The 22,733-nt window shown below is 39.9% G+C and overlaps 1 protein-coding gene across 6 annotated transcripts in view; it reads right to left on the bottom strand.

Moving 5' to 3' along the window:
- Positions 1-659: 659 nt before the first annotated feature.
- atp2b4 (ATPase plasma membrane Ca2+ transporting 4) overlaps positions 660-22,733 on the bottom strand; it is a 59,318-nt gene continuing 37,244 nt past the window's right edge. For 2 of the 6 annotated variants that reach the window (XM_056735355.1, XM_056735356.1), the window contains exons 6-21: positions 21,982-22,107; positions 20,903-20,938; positions 18,343-18,522; positions 17,365-17,579; positions 16,914-17,156; positions 16,581-16,825; positions 15,950-16,178; positions 13,874-14,053; positions 13,704-13,791; positions 13,369-13,475; positions 11,903-12,094; positions 11,023-11,236; positions 10,103-10,314; positions 9,633-9,740; positions 8,292-8,474; positions 660-1,932 (exon numbers count right to left, since the gene is read on the bottom strand). In XM_056735355.1, the coding sequence (XP_056591333.1) occupies positions 1,690-1,932; positions 8,292-8,474; positions 9,633-9,740; positions 10,103-10,314; positions 11,023-11,236; positions 11,903-12,094; positions 13,369-13,475; positions 13,704-13,791; positions 13,874-14,053; positions 15,950-16,178; positions 16,581-16,825; positions 16,914-17,156; positions 17,365-17,579; positions 18,343-18,522; positions 20,903-20,938; positions 21,982-22,107 (2,801 nt within the window). In that variant the 3' untranslated portion in view covers positions 660-1,689. Of the gene's footprint in view, positions 1,933-4,721; positions 4,924-8,291; positions 8,475-9,632; positions 9,741-10,102; positions 10,315-11,022; positions 11,237-11,902; positions 12,095-13,368; positions 13,476-13,703; positions 13,792-13,873; positions 14,054-15,949; positions 16,179-16,580; positions 16,826-16,913; positions 17,157-17,364; positions 17,580-18,342; positions 18,523-20,902; positions 20,939-21,981; positions 22,108-22,733 lie in introns of all 6 variants that reach the window. The other 4 variants (XM_056735360.1, XM_056735357.1, XM_056735359.1 and 1 more) reach the window with 4 other exon arrangements.

The following is a 22,733-nucleotide window of genomic DNA, read 5'->3' as shown; positions in this document are numbered from 1 at the left end:
AGCGAAATAACAAGAACTGCCAGTAGGGGGAAGCGCAGCATCAGCTGACTGCTGTAGAGCCATTCAGTAAACATTAAGGTGGTCCATCTAAGTTGTTGTTGTTTTTTCTTTAGGCAGTGACTCTCTGTGTGTTTCTGAATTTGGCTGGATATACAAAATAAATCGCAAAAACAATGGGATATAAAAGAACAATCTATAAAATATGGCTCTGAGCAAGTAGAAAAGGTGTAACTCGAGGAATCGATTTAACCTAGATTGGTATGGAGTGGAAGGGCTGGACTATGGCAGTAGTGTGATTCACCTAATCGAAAGTACATGTCGCCGAGGTCACGCTCTTACAAAACTGTACCATCTATTTTCTTTCTATTCCTATAACCGGGCCGAACAGTGTTTTCGCTTTCATTCTAATAGCAAAAGCATGCTAACTACAACATACACGTGCAGGGTAACTTCAGTGATGGGATCTTTGAGTTCTACCAGTGCTATCTGCAAAACTGATCAAACCCTTGAAGCTTATGTGGAGCACAGCCTGATGTTAGATAACAAACAGAACACATATCTGCAGAGCCGATCATGAGGTGTAAAAGACTTGTCAGATTTAGTTTGAATGTACGCACATACATTGAAATCACTTCTATTGTTTTTTCCTCTAAAAGAGATAGAAAGAAAAGGAATATTTTTTATTAGTAGATAAGCATAACAATTCCCATTCCCATACAATCAGACACAGATGAACCTACAGATACATGCACACTATGGTGATGTGCTGTACCTTTGATAAAGTACTTGGTCGTTTAGCCAGGGTATTTGATGGAACTTTGTTTTGAGGCAGTTAAGCATTAAATGGTCTAACAAGAGACTAGAGACGCCTTTGGGTGTGATGTGTTGAGATGATGTGGGTTGACCCTCTCTGCCCCCTCAAGAGCCAATTGGGTACTCATGGCTATCCAAGAGGCGTTTTTAGAGTCGTTTTATTCTGCTAATGGTCACTATAGCAGCCTTACATCTGTACATATAAAGTGACAGAACACTCGAAATCAGCATCCTACTTGACAAGAATGTAGTGTGTCTGAACTATTTCAAACTGTCCGTTAAAATTGAAAACATTAAAAGAATGAGTAACAAGGATAGCTGAACTGCCATGTTTTTCAATCCACCTTAAAACAGAACAAAAAAAGAGAAATAAAATCTAAATAAACATCCAAACAGAAACTGAGTGGATGAACAAAATGGGCTTGATCAAAATTATGCAAATGAGAGTCCTAGGACAAAACAATAAATGATTACAGCAATACACGAGACCAGAGAAGTGACATTATCACAACTGTAAAAGAGATAAAAATGCCAGTGACAGGCTGAGAGAGGGCATCTGACGCAGTGCCGCCCTCTAGTGTGCGAGTTAGGCAATGCGTCACATCGGCTGCAGCACAGCAGCATGTACTTACAGAGTGCTGCTGCTGCTGCTGTTGGCGACACAGTGCAAATCGAGAGGGGCAGAGGGGTTGAAGGGTGGGTTATGGAGGAGGGAGAGAAGGGTTGTGGTCGACCAAACGGCCACTGCGGGCGCTGTCCCTCTGATGTCCATTGGCCGGACTCTCCTCGGGTTCACCGGACGAGTGGTGGTGCCCGGCGTGCATGTCAAAAACATTCTGGGGCAATAAGGCCGGACAAGGAACAGTTGTGAGGGGATCAGACGGAACATTCCTGGCTGTGGAGAGAGCGACCCGGGGGCTCGCCGCCGCCTCCGTTTTTGGAAGAGGAGGGGAGCATCTCGATCTCTACACAGCTCTCCTTTATCGTGGGGACGTGGGCTTCCTCCTCAGAAAGGGGTACGAACTCAGGATGAGACATGAAGTTATGGATGGAGCTTCTGGATTCTGGCTTCTCTAGACCCTCGTATAGGGAGCTACGGAATGCATTCACCACCTTAATCTGCGAGGGACAAAAAGAGAGAATTAGTGAAGCTGGAATGGAATAGTGTCCACCTCAAGCAGGCAGTTGGAACAGACTCAATGAATTAAATGACAAAAACATGAAACTGAACTTCACACCTACGATAGCATTAAACCTGCTTATGAAATACAAAACAAACACAAATAAACCCAACACAAGCAAATCAAACAGCTTGACAAAATAAAATAAAACAAAACACAAACACTCCAAAGCATTTTCTAAAACCTATTTGGAACAAGTACACTCCACAAGTAGGACACGACACCAAACCACTTCATGACATTAAAATGACGAGAAACACACAATCACTGCAAGACAGGAGAGACATGCCAGCTTTGTTCTCAACGTCATTTAGGAGCCAACAGGGATAAAATGATTTTCATTTTTGGTCTTATCAAAACAGCCGTTTTTATCGTTTCCATTCTTAAATAGTTTTCCATAACATTTGAATCTAATATTGTGATTTGAGCAATTCCAGCATTATGGATGTGACATTTTCAGTCAAAGCTTGGAATATAAATTCTCAGAGAAGGTATTTATGTTGAACCATGTTTATTTGACTAAATCCCTGATGATAGAGGCCAGACATCAGAAAATAATCAGTCTACGCAGAAGTTTATTTAAAAGAGGGATAGATTAATTAATGTGTTATGCATGTTACAAAAAAATGCGTGTTTTTGAGAGACAACATACTTTTTTAAATTAAAATGCACCAACCAGAAGCAATAATACCTAACAAATGGTGAAGGGATTCCCCTTTATAGAACGTGAAATAGTTACCGTATTTTAATTTTCACGTGCCCATTTATGAGGAATATGGACCGCTACGCATGTGATAATTTTGATGCGGATGTGACAATTCACTTACCTGACTATGTAAACTATGCTTTAAAACACAAAGATGCATTTACAACCTTTAAGATAAACTTCACATGGTATTTAGATTTCTGGACCTCAGGATGGTAAAAACCTTTGATAAAACTCATATAAAGGTTGCATGGAACAGCCCATATGGGTTTTGCTACCATCACCCACTCATACAAGTATTAGGTGTCTTATATTTCAAGCCTAAAATAAGTCCAGTCACAGAGTGAAATAACAACACAGTCAGAGATGAACAGTGAGAGAGAGGGACAAAGGGGAGAGAGAGAGAGAGCGAATATGCCGTTAAAAGTAAACCCTCACAATCACACACGCACGCAAAAACAAATTAAATTTCAATTCTGGATTTATTGCTCCATAGATCTGTTTACGAAGGAGTATATAAGTGCAAAGACTTTGTATGCATGACTCAAACGCTGCGCCGGCAGCATCTCTAATTCATTAAGTGGGGAGGAAGAGGAAACCGTCCTCTTGAGATGCTGTGAAGGCATGCTGCAACTGAGGCAAGAATGCCAACAGGACGGTTTGTCAGGTAGTCTTGTGGGTAAATAAACCGGAATGAGGTTTGACAGACTGTTGAGCGTAGAGATCCTCATCCAGTGCCAAGCACTCAAGTTACCGTTATCTCTGCCAGAGGGTGTCATTTAGTTTGACGTCAACTTGAATATGTTATGAACCACATGCTCGGTTTTTGACTTCTAGGACGGAATCCAAAATCTTAAGTGAATATGTTTTGGAGTTTGTTCCCCTCAGAAACACCAAGCTCCCAGGAATACAAGCAGACAAACATTAAAATGCAAAGCATGTGTATCTAGTGCTTCAAAACGGTTGCGCTGAGATTTTTGGCGCGGTGCAAAACACGCTGATAAAATTCGTAAACTAATTTTGCATTCCTGTTTTTTTTCCTTCACATTAACCCACAGCCGACTGAGGAACACTCTGTCCTACCAGCTCAACCAATCAGCAAAGGCTTACACTTTTCAACAGTGCGTTCACAGGTTTACATTCCTCTGCCATGCAGCTATGTCGGTCCGCTTTTACCCCAGACTACCTCCTTGAAACCAGAGAGAGTCGTGACAGTGATGTTGCTCATGCATACAACCGCATGCCAGATCATGTCGGAAAGCTCGACTCTACTATGATTACTGAGATCAAAGTGCCTTCCTTTTCATTGCAACTCATCTCTAGATATTTCTGTTTTAGTTTTAAACGAACAGCTCACTAAAATGGTTGAACTCACAAACACACTCTCAAATGCGGAATGCTAAACAACGGATGTAGCCTAAATAAAGACGGCAGGAAAAACAGTTCATGACTCAGTTCCTGCTAGAATATCAATGAAGAGAAATGGAGACGGAGAAGACACAAGGCGTGACAAATAGGCTCCAAGTATTAGAGAGAGAGAGAGAGGTGTGCCTGGCAATGAGAAAAACAAAAATGCACAGTGAAATCGACAAAAGGAGTGTGAGTATTGCTGTGAAAATAAGAGAGTGAGCTAGGACAGGTGAGAAAGTAAGCATCGTGAAAAAGACATTATGCAGCATTACAAATGAACAAATGAGATGTTAGCGACCCTGACAAATGCTTCCTGCCCGTGGCTTCTCGCAAGGGTTGTCGCATGGAGACATCGGCAAGACCGGCCATATTCAAATCACACGCAATGCGCTGGTTCAGACACTGGCAGAAATGCAAAGTAATTTGGGGGAGGAGGATTTTCACCTCTGTAGGCTAGATAGACTGGAAAAAAATGAATGATAAAGTGTGAAAACGCAGGGTGGAAACGAGGGTTGTTAATGGGTTGTATGCCAGGTTAGAAAGCATTCGGGTTATGAATGCATTCAACATGGCCGTCATGCAACAGCGGGAGCGTGTTATGTGGCACTCACTGCCTGTAGTAGAAGAGGAAGCAGGGGCGGGCAGCCCAGTGGCTGCAGCAGAGTTGGCGGACAGGGAGGAAGAGGAAATCCCTACATGGGTGGGGCTAACAACAGTTTTTGCGTCGTTGTGCTGGCTGACCACGGAGGGCTGGCGACGCAGGGCCCCGGGCACTGCCGTTTGGCCTGTTTGGAATGTATAAACCACGTCCATCTGCAAAGAAGATGAGAGGAAAAAGAAAGGAAGCATGGAGAAGGCCAATAAGAGCAGTTAGAGCAGATACATTTGTTACTGGAAAAAAGAGAAACAGAATATCCCCTCAATGACAAAATAAAAGCTTTAGTAAGTTTTGACAGAGGGATCGAAAGGAAAGTTTAATGTGGGAAGAATTTGTGCCGGAAAAAGAGAATAAAAGAAAAGCGAGAAACTAGTTCTATGAAGTACTGATGAATTTGAATCCTATTCGTGCCAATTATTTCTTTCATTGTGTACCCCTAACCATGCATGTCAGATAAAAAAACAGAAATCCCGTGGGATTTTAAAAGTGGGGTGGTGGGACTCTGGGCGAGAGAGAGAGATAAGCAGCTAATTAGTAGAGTAGTGCTTTTGCGGTCAGCTGGCTGACTTGTAATCAGGAATAAGAGCGAGAGGAAGGGAGGAGGGAAGAGGAGGCAGTGAAAGGAACGTTCAACCTCTTATTCGTCTGGGCTTGAGGCAAGTCTGGGAGAATTTGAATGGATGTGATGTGGAATGCGTTAAGACTTGATCTACAAATTACTGCCTCACTGACTTGATAATCAAAGGGATCAAAAAGGGTTAAAATAAAATGTGTCATTTTTTATACGGCCTCTTGTCATTTCAAACCGGTATGACTTATTTTCTTCTACAGAACACAAAGGAAGAAATTTTGAAGAATGTTGGTAACAGAAAAGCATTGGTCTCCTTGACTTGCATTGTTTTTGTGTTTATACAATAGAAGTCAATGGGGACCAACGGTTTTCTGTTACAAACATTTTCAAAATATCATATTTTGTGTTTTGCGGTAGAAAATGCAGAGGACAAGTGGGTTAAAATCAACCCCACATTTCAACGGCCATCTGTGATATTACACGATACAGAACCAACACAAATTTGTTTGTTCTGCTGAACAAAACGGAAAATATTTGGAAGAATGTCAGTAATCAAAAAGATCTCATTCAATGGGGGATGGTTTGGTTTGGTTACTGACATTCTTCCAAATATCTTCTTTTGTGTTTAGCAGAACAAAGAAATGTATACTGGTTTTGAACAATCTGAGGGTGAGTAAATGATGACAGAATTGTCATTTTTAGGTGAACTGTCCCTTTAACTAGATAGATGAGGGTAAAGTCGATGCTGTTTCTCAGGAGCTGAGGAAAACAAATGAAATCCAGAGGGATAAATCAGCGCCTGTGGAATACATTGACAGTCTTCAGTAGGAGGTTTACCGCCCTTTCAACAGTGTTTCGTAAAGCATATCCTTTAAAGGCACAGAACGCCTTTTCAGAATTCAAACCCACAAACATACGCAATCTTGAAGGATTCACATAAATTCATCTGTAAACCCACTTACATAACCCACTCATTGTTAGTAATTGTGACTAAAAGATCCTCCCACATGCCCTGCCATCCTCAGAGGAAAATAAAGGTCTGTTCCCGGATTTTCTCTTACTTCTTGACGGAGTGAAGAGGATTTGTAGATGAGCCCTTGTATACACAAAAATCCCTCTTAAAGGTTCTGCATGTTGTCTCAAAGACAAAAAGCTGTCCCTCATGCATTACAGGCATGTCATCTCCAGGGCATGGGCTGCTCTCAACCTGGGCCACCAACGCAGAACACAAATCTCTGCTTACTCCTAACATGTATGAACCCATGGGAATTTTCATAGGCCATTGGGATACATGACTCGAAAACAGCCACCAGGCATTCACAGAGTTCAATAATATTACCACTGGAAATGAGGTATGTGCTGTTTGGAGCTGGAAAAGCATTTGATTTATAAAAAAAAATAGATGGAAATTGTGAATGCGTTAATCTTTGATTTGGTTAATGCGTTAAGGGACAGTTCTCCCAAAAATAAAAAATAAATCTGTCCCCACCCTCATGCTGTTCTAAAACTGTACAAATGTCTTTGTTTTCAAATAAGACGATATTTTAACCAATGTGGCAAACCAAACCTTTCTTGGGTACCATCGACTTTCATAGTAGTATCTACCCTACAATGGAAGACGTAGTATGGTAGTATTTAGATAGAAACATTCTTCAAAATATCTGTTTTGTATTACGTGGAACAACAACATTTAGACCGTTTTCTTTCAACGAGGGGATGAGTAAACAATGACATCATTTTTTTTGGTGAATTTTCCTCTTTAAGTGGTCATGATGCAAAACAGTTATACAGGGTATATACAGGAATCATGGAGCTAAATGTAATGCTTATTAAGACCTTTATTAAGGCTCTTTGTATACATTTTAAGACCTCGTTGCCACCTCAAGTTTAAACCGGTTACATAGGCAACACTTTAACTTGAAATAACTATATACTGATTGTAAAACAGCACGGCTAAACAGTCTTAGTTTTTAATCCAACATAATTCAGAAGGGTGGGAACCAAGCACAAGAGAATTAATTGAGTAACCCAATGCAAGGTTTATTAGAAAGAGAAACCAGCTTTGTGGCTAGCACTTAGCATGTGGGACCGGACAGTGTTGATCCCCATCGAGGCTACGCTATTCCCCTTCCGACACAGAGAAGTATGCCTCACAGTTATTTCCAGAGACGGCCCCCAGCGGTCTTGTGCCAACTCCTTATCTTCTTACAAGTGCACTAAACTTGCATTTCCCCAATCGTCAGCGATGTTGTTTAACAAATGGGTGTAAATGGTCCTACTTTTCGCCTACGAAAAGAATATGACTTCTTTGGAAAAATATGAAAGATGACACACAATTGAATATCTTGGAAAATGGCATTTAAGACTTTTTAATACATTTTAAGGGCCTTCATTTTCTCTAAAAACTATTAATACTTTTTAAGACCCCGTGGACACCCCGTTATAGATACTAGAATCTGTATTTTTCAGACACTTCTTAGGAGCAGAAATCTTGATTGAAAATATCTTAAGTATTAAAAATTAATAATAAAAAATATAAATATTTTAAGCTGATGATGTCATTTGTAATGAAAATAAATATAGTAGTCAGACGTCTGGATCCCACTGAAAATCTTGCAGCAAATGTGCACTCAAGCCAACTTTGCTTTTTCAATAAAACGACTTTTTAATGATTAAAACTTAAAGATCAATCATCGGCAGTGGAAATGAACCATAATGTTTCAAATTATCACTGAACAGAGGTTTGAACAACTACAACTACTGTTGAGATCATAAATCATAAAATAAACCAAACATCTGTTAACAATGATCTACTTAGACACAATTTCTTCAGGTAGAATCAGGGATATATGCAGGTCATGGCTCCTGTAGTTTCATCATTATCCAAATCCTGGGACGTTTGGTGGAAAGGACAGGCATGAATACTGAAATATAAAGTCTAGAGCAGCTTACCTGAGTCTGTATACGGTTGAGTCCTCTGAACCACAGAACCTGTCCCCTACGCAGCTCCATATCTACAAGGTCCATCTCATCATCACCCTCCATCATCACATCCTCTGCGATCTCCTCTTTCGGTATGCCATGACCGGCCTCCTTCAGAAACTTGAGGCGGTGCGTGGGGATGGCAGAGATTAACTGGAAGACAAGGAAAAAAAACACGGTCACTCAAAGGCAACCGTAGATCATCGAAGACATTAGCTCAGCAGTTGGGATTATCCATGGCTTTATGAGGACCGGGATACGGACAACCAATGATGTGCAAACGCATTTTTATAAATCACTATGACATTCAATCACAATGTTTATTATATACGGAGGACCGTAAGAGCCTGATGGATATTCAAGGTGGTACGTGAACATTTTTTGTACCCGCGACTGAACATGAAGATTGTGTGAATGTTTCCATGATGGGGGTTGCACTCTCAATGCAAACCTACAGTGGCTCTAAAACATCTATACATGACAACTCTACACTTAGTAGATGAACTGCTGTTCATCCTGTTTATATGTTCCGAACAGCTGGCTCGCGAGGCCACATGTGTGAAACAACAAACGCAACACACACACACAGACAATCTGATAAGCTGGTAGGAAATGGCTTATGTGAGATGCAACTGCCAGAAGGAAGCTTTACCCACACAAATAGCTTGCCGCCCTGTTGATGACCTACCATGATGCATTAGTCTCGCATGTATGCATGTTTTTCAGGCTGTGGTCCAGAATGCAATTCAGCAATATGAGGGTGGAGGGCCATGCTTGTGCTTCCTGGTTGATAAAGTAAAGCTCGCCATCCTGTTCTTCATAAGGTAAACTCTGAGCTGATGGCACCCGTTCCCTGGCAATGTGTGGCAATGTACAGTCTCTGCTTGCCGCCCTCTCTCCCTCCTACAGGTTTGAAATCACACATAGCTTCACCTTCCCCCCCCTGCGCTCCCGAAGAGTGAACTGAAGATGTTCTAAATCACCCACGCGTGTGCATTCGGCCATGATGTTTTTATTATTTCACCACTGAGAAGCCAGTGCATCTCTCTCTCTCTGTCATCGGTAAATGTGTTCCTCTGTCTGCCTACAATATAAGTGGCTCCCCTTGTATTGAAACCATAAGTGGGGCTTAATTAAAGCGAAGTTTGAATGCTTCTTATAAACTGCAAGGATACAAGTCATACTAAATCCAATTTTTATATTAATACTTAATATCTCCGTCTCCGCATAAAGCAAGAAAAATCATACGTGATATGTAATCCTATGATACGTAATCAAACCTGTTTTATTGATTAGTCAAGGATGTCTTACCTGTCCCCAGAGCAGCTCACCAACCCCTATAAACACACACCAGAGCCATTGATCCAAGCTGAGGTCCGTGCAGGAGAACGGCTTTCCTCCAAATTGCACAATTATGATCTGCAACAACATCATAAGTATAACCATGAAAACCATGAAACAAAATGTAGATGTATGTGTTTTCATCCATATCTACTGTATATTAAATAGTAGTATAAGGTAAAAAAAAACTTTGGGCAGATTTGCATTTTAACTTCTTTTAAATGTACCAAAAGTACTGACGACAACCTTAAGATTGACAAGAATTTGTGTAATTAACTGACAAAATGAACTACAGTCCTTTTGCTATAACCCAAATAGTCTAGTTTCAACAGGAAATCTTTAACAATATTAATCACAAATAAATGCTAGTGTTATTACACCCTATTGTAAATATAGGCTGTTAACAGTTGCAAACTGCAAGTAATGACTTTATGTTTCACCTGCAGAGCAAAGGTTCCCACCACAACGAGGCAGAATATGGGGTTGCGATAAATTCCCTCGAACACGTTCCTTTCGCCATGGATCTTCCGGGCATTGATTTCATTGAACAGCTGCATCATGACAAACACATTAAAGATGATGGTGTAGTGCTCAGATGGCGGAGAGTGGAGGGGAGTGTTGCGGCCGCTGTCAATGCTAAAGATCTTCTCACCTTTGGGGACAGCAAGACAATGAGTCAGTGATAGGAACATTCAAAACATCACAGTTCATACTGTGTTGTATGTGTGAGGAGAGCTCTGCCAGGGATTATTAACAAATACATGGTCCCATAAATAAAAAAACGATTCAAGTCTAGTGTAATGTCCACTAAGAGACATATTTGAAACATTCATTCAAACTTTACAAATTGAGGTCTGCTGATTCTTAAACGTTCATTCAAACTTTACAAATTGAGGTCTGCTGATTCTTAAACGTTCATTCAAACTTTACAAATTGAGGTCTGCTGTTTTTTAAGTATGTAAACTTTGATATACTCAAAGTCTAAGCAACACAATGTGGGATTTCTAGTGAGATCTACTAAAGCACTGTAGACAACAGCGAGTGGTGTGGAAAGTGAGTTGGGATGGATCAGATTACCACCGCAAATTAAACCTGTTTGTTTGTTTTACAACATACCAGCTTCCATGGCTATTTTCAGGGCAATTCTTTTTTGTATTTATTATATTAGGTTTGCAAATTAATCCAGCAGTTGCCTGGCAACTACACATGTATCCCATAATTACACAAAATGCAATTAGCCATTACTAGATTCCTGTAAACTTTTGAAAGAATAGTAACTCATTTCATTTTAGATATTGGGAACGCGTTTCATTGGGAACTCATGTAATTTCAACTCAAAGAAAACAACAGAGCTTCTTACCAGCAAATAGAAGAGTAAATGTGATGACAAGCTGATAGATTGCATGACCTAAGATGTTCTTCATCATAGTCCTGGAAATGAGTGGCTTGTCCCGCCCATAAGGTTTGCGCAGCAGGAGTGATTCTGTCGGGGGTTCGGTGGCCAGAGCTAATGAAGCCAGCGTGTCCATAATCAGATTCACCCATAACATCTGAACCGCTTTTAGAGGGGAATCCTGCAGACACAACAACCAAGAGTGAGAAAGGAAAGTATTATCATATGTAATAATGTTAGACAAGGACACAATAAGACCAGCCAGCCCTATGTAAGTCAAAGTCTGCCACCAGCACTTAACAGCAAACAAATTAATGAATATACTCTAAATGAATAAACCTGGGCTTGCAGAGTTTGTCTTTATGGTTGAGTCCTTTAATCATAACACATGATTTGTCTTCCATAATTCCCTGCTTAGCTTAACCATCATGTTTTTTGTATTTATTGCCCTGGCTGTTCATCTATGTATCTTAAAGAGAACATTCAGAGCTTATGGGAGGTACCGTTATGTTTGGTTGCGGTTAAAGAAAGCTAAAAAAAGTGCCCATTTTTTTATTAAATGCCGATTAAATATATATTTAATCCGTCTTTGGGTACTATCATCAAAAATGTAAGCAAAATACATTTTCATTATTTTTATTGTGACCGTGTCTGTTGTCATAAAATAGCAATGAACCTAACTATGACAAGCATATTTTCCCAGAAACAAACTTAGTCCTGATGTCCTCAACATAGTCCCATAAAATGAAAGTATTAACAATTTCACAATATTTTTATATGCATAAACACTGAGACGCCATAACAAAATGCTGGAAATGCTTTTTTTCCCAATAGGATGTAAATATACCTGTGTGATGCAGGCACCAGTGAACGCCACGATCACAGCCACCACATTGACTGTCAGCTGAAACTGCAAAAACTTGGAAATACTATCGTACACGTTCCGTCCCCACATTACGGCTTTGACAATACTGGTAAAGTTGTCATCTGTGAGAATGATGTCAGAGGCCTCCTTTGCAACATCAGTGCCAGCAATTCCCTGTTGGACAAAGCATGCATCTGTTTTTCAAAAATATGAATTCAGAGTCTGTGTAAACACTGGAAAAAGTCACTTCTTCATTATTTGGTGATACCATTTCATTCTTAGAAACAAGATGTTTTTATTAAGTTAAAAGAGAAAAATAATACAGCAGTGCGAGTTTTAATGGAGTCCTGTATTGGCTTGGAATGCATTCTATATAGGCATGCACAATAAATTATTGCCCATATTGGTATCGGCCGATAAATCATATTTTTTTTTAATGTTATCAGTATCGGCCAATCATAAAACTTAGGCAAATAGATTAAAGCTGATAAATTATTAAAACATTTCTCTGGTTTATTTACTTCAGCTGCACACTGAAGTAGTGTAAAGTAGGCTTGGTACATGATTTGTAGCAGACAAATAGAATGTTCAGTATCAAAAAATGTTATATTAATATTTAGGCAATGTTTATTGGCCAATATATCGGCTTCCAATGTTCAAGATTTATCGTTAATCGTTATCAGTCTGTTTCAGTGTTATTTGATGAGAAATTTACATATTGATGCATCGCTAATTTTATATAAAGACATTTCAGCTGAATGAAGAATGAAGGGATAGTTATGTGGGCCCAAAAAGCACAGCAAATTAAAGAACCAAATTCAGCCGTGTTTTTGACAGCTTTAGGACCTCTATTTCATAAAACTATTTCCTAATGCCCTAATCTCCAACAGTTTTGATAATTCCACCACCTACTGCTTCTGAAATGGACAATTCTTGAGTTATACATTTTGCATCTTGACACCAGTGTGTATATGAGTGAGAACTGGGATTTATCTCCAGCTCAAGTTTGCTCCGTTAAGTGAATTCTCACACACTCATTATGTCATGGGTTTTCGTGAGGTCATTTAAGAGACATGCAGGGGATTCTGTGAGCTGGGGACACCCACTGATCAACAAATGAACTCACACACATTCTGCAGCAAATTTCTCATCAAACAAAACTGAAACAGACTTTTTCAATAAATCAGCAAAACCAAATGGATTGAACACTCTACACAAGAGTATACAACATATGCATTTACCAATCTTCATTTTGCAGACGAATAAACCCAAAACATACATGTATTGCATTCAAACCATCAACTGCATGTATCATGTAAACCTGGGATTCAAGACCATGACCTCTGCACACCTTGCACCATGCACCAAAGAAGAGGGTCAATGCTTCTATGTTTGAGTGAGATCTGTAAAAAAAGGTGTATTTTCGGCACCAAGAACACGAGATTTACCATGGCAAAGCCGACATCAGCTTTTTTGAGAGCAGGACCGTCATTAGTTCCGTCTCCAGTCACGGCCACCACCTGTCTGGTCTCTCCAACTGTGCTGTCAATGATGCCTGAAAGACAACACAATTTCACATCTTTTTTACAGAATTTGTTTTCTTATACTAATGTATTTGTGAAAGCAAAACTATGTGCACTGTAGTTTGCTGCTGTACCAAACTCTGCATTGCATCTTAAAAATGTAATAGACCCCAAGCCCCTTATTTTTAACTATTTATTTTGTAGCAATAGCAAGTATATGGAAGATACATTCATCCAGTCAACCATTGACAAGTTCTCACCTTTGACCAGAGTATGTTTGTCTGTTGGGGAGGAACGGGCTAGAACACGCAATTTAGGCCAGATCTTGTCAAGACGCTCTTGTTCCACCTACAGACAAAGATTTGCGTTAAAAAAAACTGCTTTGCATGTATAGTATAATGTAATAGGATAATGTTTTGTAGCTTCTTACATCTCCTTTATCATTGCGGATCTGCTGGTTGAAGTCTTTTCCCTCCAGGCACAGGAAGTCCTCTCCGGGCTGCAAGATTCCACACTTTGTAGCTATGGCACGGGCTGTGTTAATGTTGTCTCCGGTGACCATCCGGACCGTAATGCCCGATTGCTGACATTTAAGAATAGCATCAGGAACCTGCGGGATAAGGAACAGACCTGAGCATGATCTGACTGGGTGCAAAACCCCTAAGGGGATACTGGACAGTCTAACATACATTGACAAATCCACATCGATTGAGCCAGACTCCAACTCCTCTAGTAAAATTGTCATTTGTGATAAACAAATTTTCAAAGCAAGTGAATTCGAAAGTCCCAAATATAAAATGATAGGTACGTCAGAAAACTAAAAAACCTCCTACAAGCTTATAGAAACCAAAATAATTTTTTCAATTAAATCCGTTTGTCTAAAGGTCATTGACATTAATGATTCCAGATTCCAACCAATCAGATCAGGATGTATTACAGAACTCAAAACTGGAAGTAAAAAAACTGTGGGTTCTTCAGCATCACCGCTGGCCCCAGATAAGTGTGATATAGACTGTAGGACTTTGAGTGACCAGAGCATCCTTATAATACTCGCTTAGCCATCATAGCACAAAGACGGCTTAACACACAAAGGGGCCGGATCCAGACGTTCAGTATGTGTGTGTGTTTGCTAGAGTCCTATGTAATTACCCCCACTCAGTCTTGAATCACACCATTCCCGTAATTAGAACCAATAAGCTCATTTATTTATAGATAATTAGAAACCTCCCAGTGTTTCCATTGACAGAGATATTGCACACGGATGTCACCCTCATGGCAAGTGAAGAACGGTTATCTTGGCACGATGCTCAGAAACGAGTACGATCAATTTGAACCTTTAGGCTGGACTTCTTTTCTCCAGCAACCGCACACATGGGCTTTATCGCTAATATATTGGATATATTGCTGCAAGTATGCTAAGCTAGCACAAAAACAGCCCAACTGCACTTCTCAAAGACTCCATTACAAGTTGGAATTGGGCTTGCTTCACTATTGGATTGATCTCTTAGCAAACTGCTACTTGTCCTTTGCATCAGCTCAAACAAGCTTTTCATAAACTCAAAAGTTTGTTGGTAGAGAAGACGTTTGTAATTAAATGTTGTGAATTCAGATGAAAATGTTTGACATAGTGGGTGACGGTACCTATTTGGTAAAGAATACAGTTAGATTTATTTTCTTTAAGTTTTCTTGCCATGTAAAGCTTCTTTTCTTTGTTAGCTTGTGTTGACAATGTTAAATTAAAACCAGCTACCGACTTCACAGCTCATAAATGCTTTTCTTAATGTGAGAAGGTTATAGTACGTATTGAAAGCAATACCTCTGTATGTGATAAAATCTAAAGGGAAATTGGATCCCTCATGTCTTCACCCCCCATTTACCTATATATCAGTCACATGTCCATTACACAATTATAAATGGCATCTCATTTGAAAGACTCAATATCCATAATCAAAAATAACACAATAGCCTGTCATGTACCTATTTTATCACCTTCAAAGGAATTGGGTCAGATCGTGCCTCCACTGATAAGGCTATTCCTGTTTATACTTTTATAGGGCTTGACATTCCGCAAATAATCCATCAACATCACACGATAATCACCATCAGTACATTTTCATTAAATAAAATGCAATGGGCTGGCCCAGTCTCAACAAGCTGACACGTAATACCCCTTACGTCTTTTATGAATTAAGGACTGAAATGAGTTTTTAAAGTGGGTTGATGATGGAAAGGTTGTGATGTCATTACATTCATGAAGAACACTGAATTTTAATCAACTTACACAGACACTCCTGATATTTGAAATTAATAGAGACGTTTTAAGTGTCAAATTAAGTGTCAGAAAATGTATACTGAATATATGCCATGTTGGCGGTATTCCAAATCCAAGATAGTTAAACACTGGACAAGAGAAGGTAAAATGAACATTGAAAGGTAAAAATGTGTCACTTCCAGATTCAGTTCACACAACACTTCCAGCAACAATCACAAAGATCATTTTTCTCACCTCAGGGCGGACAGGGTCTTCAATGCCCACCACACAGATACAGGTCAGGTTGTTTAGTATCTCAGCCTCGTTGTCCCAGTCAGGTTCGGTTGGAAAGTCTCGCATTGCTACACAAATGGTCCTTAAGCCTTCACAGGCCATCGGCTCGATGACTTTGGATACCATATCATCCCGATCCTTGGCCTTAAAGACACGAGGCTGGCCTGAAGGATCGAGGATGTGGGAGCATCTGACAGAAACAGAATGTGGAATATTAAAACCTAGCACAAAGAGGAAGTATTCGTAAGTCAATTTTTTCCTTCTCCTAAACTCCTCTTATAATCCTATCATATTTTTTATCAAAAGCCAAATTCAAATTAAATTGATCGGAGACCTTGTTGAAAGCTGAAGGGTTTTGCTTTCCCACATGTAACCTATATGTCATTATTTCTTCAAGTATTCATCGTGCGAAATGTCACTACACCATGGCTTGGAATATCAAGTTTAGGACCGCATAATATGTATTAATAGACTTGCAAATGTAAATAAATGTAGAAATACAGGTACAGTTTTATTCCAGAGTATAATGTAATCCAGCATAACAAATAAAAAACTGTTAATTATATTTCATAAACATGTAGCATAGGCATACTTGCGCAGGATGATCTCAGAGGCGCCCTTGCTGTACATACGAAATCCTGTACCCGTTGAGTTCTTCAGCACGGTACTCATGCTCTTCCTGGTGGAGTTGAAAGTGTAAACCTTGTAAAACATTTCTTCTGGAACCTCGTCCCTTATAGGCTGATAATCTCGCTTCAGTTCCAGCACAAAACCCAGAAGGCCACACTCCGTCTTATTACCCACATGCCTTGGCAGACCACCTTCCCTTTCTGGGGGCTGAGACGCATCACAAAGAAACAATTAATTCACCACAAAACACCGTAGATCAATTATTCAGCGATTTTCAATTAAGGTTTATTCTTACCAGGATCTTGCTAGTATACGCTGAATTAATGGAAATGCTGTTCACCAGCAGCTCTAGAATCTCTGTACTTAGGAGATCTGGTTCAGGAACTTTCTTGTAGTGGATGTCACTTACAAAGGCCTGCACCACGGTCATCCGATTCATGGTCAGCGTTCCGGTTTTATCAGAGCATATGGCAGTGGCATTACCCATGGTTTCACATGCATCCAGATGCCTTACAAGGTTATTATCCTTCATCATTTTCTGTTGAGAAAAACAGCAGTTAGTCTAGTGTTAGTGCAGAAATAACACACACAAGTTTGGTCTAACTAACATATTTCCTACATAACTGACAATGTGTCTGCACATACCGAAGATACAAGGCAAAAACTGTCATTAAACCTCCAGAGACACCATGAGCAGTAAATGACACTGTTGTGTTGGCACTAGTTACCAACCTAAAGCCTCTCACCTTAACTGAATAGGCCAGGGAGATAGTGACAGCCAGAGGCAATCCCTCAGGCACTGCCACCACCAGTACAGTCACACCAATAATGAAAAATTTGACGAAGTATTGAATGTAGATGGGCGTGCACTCTGCAGTCCATTCGCGTCCCTGAACACCGAAGGTATCGATGACAAAGTAAAGGATGAGAATGATGACTGTCGCAGCAGACATGATGAGACCTGACGAAGAAAAGAAAGTTAAGACAGGGGAAGGTAAAGCCTACCAAATTTCCTGTTAGTCGTAGCACCACAAGCCGTGGGCTGATGCTCTCAATCTGAATGTGATTTGTGTGTGAGGGTAAATGTAGGATAATTATGTAGAACACAGCCCAAAGAGACAGGCATTTTTATATGGGGTGACACTATTTCTTTGGGCTGAAAGTAAAAGAAACCTTCAAAAACAACATAAGGAGAGGACGCCTTAAATGGGTAATTCACCCAAAAACGAAATTCTGTCACCCTCAAGTTGTTCCAAACCTTTTATAAAAGTCTTTTTTGGTTGAACACAAAGAACAATATTTGGAAATATATAAGCAACTTCTGGGAAATCATTTATTATCAGTTTTAACACAAAAAGAAAATATTTTGAAGAATTTAGCAAAGCAGATAGTCCTGGGGTACCTCTGAGATTTTGGGGCACCATTGACTCCCATTAAAATGGTTATCAGTTGCTAACATTCTTCCAAATTTCTTTGTGTTCAACAGAACAAAGACATTTATACAGGTTTGGAACAACCTATGATTGAGTTTTTCATGACAGAATTTTTGTGTGAAACCATGTGCTGGAAATATACTGTAATACATAATATTGTTGCGCTAAATACATTTAACGCCATTTTGCAAAATTGGACACCACCAGCAAAATCTGGCCCTTATAATGATGCTTTATGACTCATCAAATCAAAGTGCATAAATTCAACAATGGCGCTAGAGGTATCCATACCTGCTTTACCGATCTGGACCGCCAGCCTTGTCAGCTTGCTCTGCAGGACCGACTTCTCCTTCTTGGAGACTTTGAATTTCTTTTTCTCCTTTTCTTCCTTCTCCTCCTTTTCTTCGGATTCCGCTCCTTCCTCGCTCTTCAGCGGCTGGATCTCCAGAGCGATGCCGTCCTGGGTCTTAGCTGTGGAGGTTGATTTCAGGAGTGGTTATGGGAACAAGGGAGGAACGTGGCCAAAAAAAGGATGAAGGAAGATGAGAGGATGGAGAAAGGGAAGGAGAAAATAGGCAGTTGATTAAAAGCTAGAGGGCAAGTCATATTAAAGGTTTCTAGAGAATTAAGCAGATCAACCGTAGCAGAAAGAAAAACTCTGAATTGATAGTGACTTTGAAATTTGTGAATTTGAGCAGGTGTGGACAGATTTTTTAAATCACAGGGCCTTTTAAGGTTTAAAGTATGCACACAAAATTGTGTGTAATTCCCAAGCAGCATGAGACATTTCTATATATTATGAGCCTATTCTTATAGATAAAATACTTTGTCACTGGCCAGAAAGGTACAACATTCAGGTATTTAAACCTATGTTCAAGATACACCTAAAGATCATAAAAAAAATTGGCCATTGATTTTCATTATTGTGTTATCAAGGAAAGCCTTCCCTAAGTACATTCACTTTACTGTGCATAGTAACTCAATGAACGTGTCTCCAATATAGTGCTACTTACTGATATGCTCTTAATGATAAGTAAACTGCTAAGGATGTATTCGGAATGAAAATGTTTAAGACATTAACAGAGAAATCAGCTGCTGAAGTAAAAAAAAAACTCTGATTGTATCATCAGTAACTTTAATTCAATTACGCAACAGGCAGGGATAAAGCAACATATTATATTACCCAGCATCCAACTGAAATAGAAACTTAATGGAGTCGAAGATCCAATTCAGCCACTTTGCCATAGCTAGACATTGATCCCTTACCCCAATTTCTCATTAAGTCCCCCTTTTAAAAGATAAAGAGAGGCCGGAATGTTTTCATATAACAGTTAGCTTATGCATCATCTCGAACATGCGCTCATGAAGGGCTCAAAATCTGTTATGATGACGTTGGGTGCAGAAATTCCGAAAGGTCGAAAAACAGTCCATGAGCCTACCTGACCACCAGTCACAACAAACAACTGACCAGATACGACGACCACACATGTATTAGGGATTGATGGGCGAACTGACCGTCTGACTGACAACACGAACAGAGGCACGCACAACGAACACGAGAGGCAAGTGATTTGCAGACAACTCAAAAACAGAAAAACAGTCCAAACAACAGGCAGAGATACAACCACGAGGAAAACAAGGACCAAGAGGAAGACGATCGGAGAGGAGAGGTTTCGGTTCGTTTTTCTGCTCCCAAATGAAAGGGCGGCACCAGAGAAAGAGGTGAAAGAAAGGGTCAAATTTTGACCACGAGAAGAGTGGACAAGACAGCATGAGATCCTGAGCCACACCCTAGAAAGAAGCAACAGTGAGAAAAACAAAGAGCTAATGAAACAACAAACGGACAACAACGACAATCCACAGCTGGTCCATTTTGCAAGGGTGCAACTCCCACAAAAGCCACGCCCCTAAGCAACACATCAATGTCATAAACCTCTATCTATACTATGTCGTAATAAACACGTGAATGTATTCTTCGTCCAAACGTGTAGGTAGAAGATCACAGCCTGATAACAGCTCATCTGAGTGTGTGCGTGCTTGAGATGAAGGGCAAAGGGAAGGAGACAAGATGAGCAGTTCTGTGTGTAGCAGATGCTCGGTCTCTATGCGCTATAGGGGGTGGGTTGCTAAGGCTCAGCCAGGGCACACCCTGAAACATGGTCAAAAATGACCCGGCCGAGCGCACAGAGATAGTTAGTCTGAAAATTAATCCTCGAAATGTCACACTGGGGAAAATTAAATGGACAGAACAAAAATGTTTTTAACAGTTTACTTCTAATAACATATTTACGCATGACATTAAATAAACGTGTTCATTTTATATATGACACTACAACAGTTTCGATCTGTTCTGTGCGGTAAAAGATTTATCTAAATGAGAGCACCATCGCAGGATCCAACAACAGTGCTAATAAGGTCACTGGAGACCTGCTGCATCATCCATAAAACATCTAAAAAACATTTGGTCTTCATGCCTTATAAAAAGGACCGAATGCATTTATCTGCATGCGCTCCATTTCAAAGAATCGTGTATTTTTTTTATTTTCGGCAAAATCTGAAAAACACATTTAACCATTAATCACAGATAACTTTTTATATCTACTGAAAGACAAAGTTGCGGACATGCAAAGCCTTCTGGCTGCTTAGTGCCGTTTGTAGCAGGTGAGAGTTGCACCCTTTCATAGGTAAAGCGAGGCAAAAAGCTCCCCGGGGCTCAGCAGTAAGGGGTAAGCGACAGCGTGAAAGACAGAGAGAGAAAGTGAGCGAGCAAGTGAGTGGGACTGAGACGAGACTCCGAGACTTGCCGCTGAATGGGGAAGGGGGAGAAGGGATAGGGAGTGGGTAAGGTTACCTTTGTTGCGATTTTCAGGGGGTCCTTGTTTTTTACCTGTTTAAAACGAGAGAGAGAGGGCGGAGGGCTGATATAACATGGCTCAAAGTAAAATAAACCATAGACAGAAGAACATAAATCAAAAAACAACCAAAGCTATATAAGTAATACTACATTCCATGAGCACATGTGGGATTTGAGATGTCATCTAGAAAGAAACAGAAGGACTGGAGGGTCTTTATGCACAGCACACTGATGGCAATGTCACTGTTTTTGACTGTGGCGTACGCCTGACAAAACATTTTTATCAGGAATTTTGTTGTGATAAATTTTGTTTGGCTGAAACAAAAAAGCAGCTTTCTCTATTTTTTTAATCAGAAAGTTCATTCTTAAACTTGGGGTTAGAGGAAACAAAAATGGAGTCATTGTCAGAAATTCGGTGAGGACTCTGCAAAGGTTTTTAGGTGTTCCTCTAACGTTGTATGTATCTTTAGGCCATGACAAAAGAGTGTGTCAAATCATTTCAACTGAATTGACTGCTGAATTAGATAGTGACCCAACAGACACGACCATCAGAGAGACCATGAGAGGTAACAGCAGGTGTTGTCAAGTAGCTGTCAGGTGAATATTTGAAAGACCCTGGGGTACTTTGAAAGCCATCACAGCTTGCGCACACAGAGGGGACATACTGACTATGTAACTGCCGATAAAAACAACAGGACGGCAATGATTGTTTCCCTAACTGCTTATCATCAATCATCTTGTATTATCGATATAATAGCTAATAAGGAACGTGGAGCTCAAATTTGGCTTGAGCCAGAAAAAAAACAATACCTTTAGAAATCAAACATAAATGCAGCACAACGTAGGGTGATTTCAGTGACACTGACGCTCTAGAAAATAGTCACAAAATTTAAGGCTTGGCCGAGGAATTAGTAGACGATTTGGAGTAGATGGAAACTATCCAGCAAATCTCTTGAATGGCTCTTACCTCTGGCAGGACTGATGGTCGGTAAACCTCATAACCAGAGAGGTAGACTGTCTCACTCAAACACAGAGGGTATTATCCACAAGAGAATGAAAGTATGTCAGACTCTCACCTTTCTTGACCTTCTTCTCCTCATCATCATTGCAAGTGCCCAAAAGGGTGAAAATGATTCCAGTCTGAGAATTCAGGCCCACAGCACTGACCACCATTTTGCCAGATCCCTCCATCACGTGAGTTCCTAAACAAAGAGGAAGCACCACAACCATAAAATTTGACTTCAGTAGTTGATATCAAAGTAGGTAACATTTCAAAGTTCTCGATAACCAATTTCAGATATTTGGTACTGTCAAAGATGCCTATTTAACGGCTAGCTAAGCCAAGATTATATATATAAATTATATTGTATTAGAAAATAAACTTATGTTACGATACATTACATGTTATGTTATATGTTACATATATTATATATTATAAATACATTATATTATAATATCATATTATTACATAGTCCAGATTTTATATAGTCACACACCCAGTCTGTCACTTTCTATCACACACTGTAACACAAGTAAAGTCAGAGAACAAGCTATCATTATTACTTCTAACATGACAATTACCAAAGAGTAGCTAAGGCTCAGGCCCATTTTTTGACCTAGCAACAGATTTTGAATATATGCCGTAAAATAGTTCCACAGAAAATATGTGCTGAAATTTTGAAACTTGCTTTCGCATTATAGCATTATTTGCATGACGCATTTCAGATAGAGCCAGGCTGTTGATGGGTTTCTAGAAAGAGCCTGACTGTGTTTGACCAACTCAACAAACTTCTAAATTATAGATGTACATGTAAAATGTGAGGCCAAA

This window comes from Triplophysa dalaica, chromosome 21 (assembly GCF_015846415.1).
Source record: "Triplophysa dalaica isolate WHDGS20190420 chromosome 21, ASM1584641v1, whole genome shotgun sequence".
Lineage (NCBI taxonomy): Eukaryota > Metazoa > Chordata > Actinopteri > Cypriniformes > Nemacheilidae > Triplophysa > Triplophysa dalaica.
Note: the sequence above shows the minus strand (reverse complement) of the source record. Positions and strands in the feature narration are given on the sequence as shown.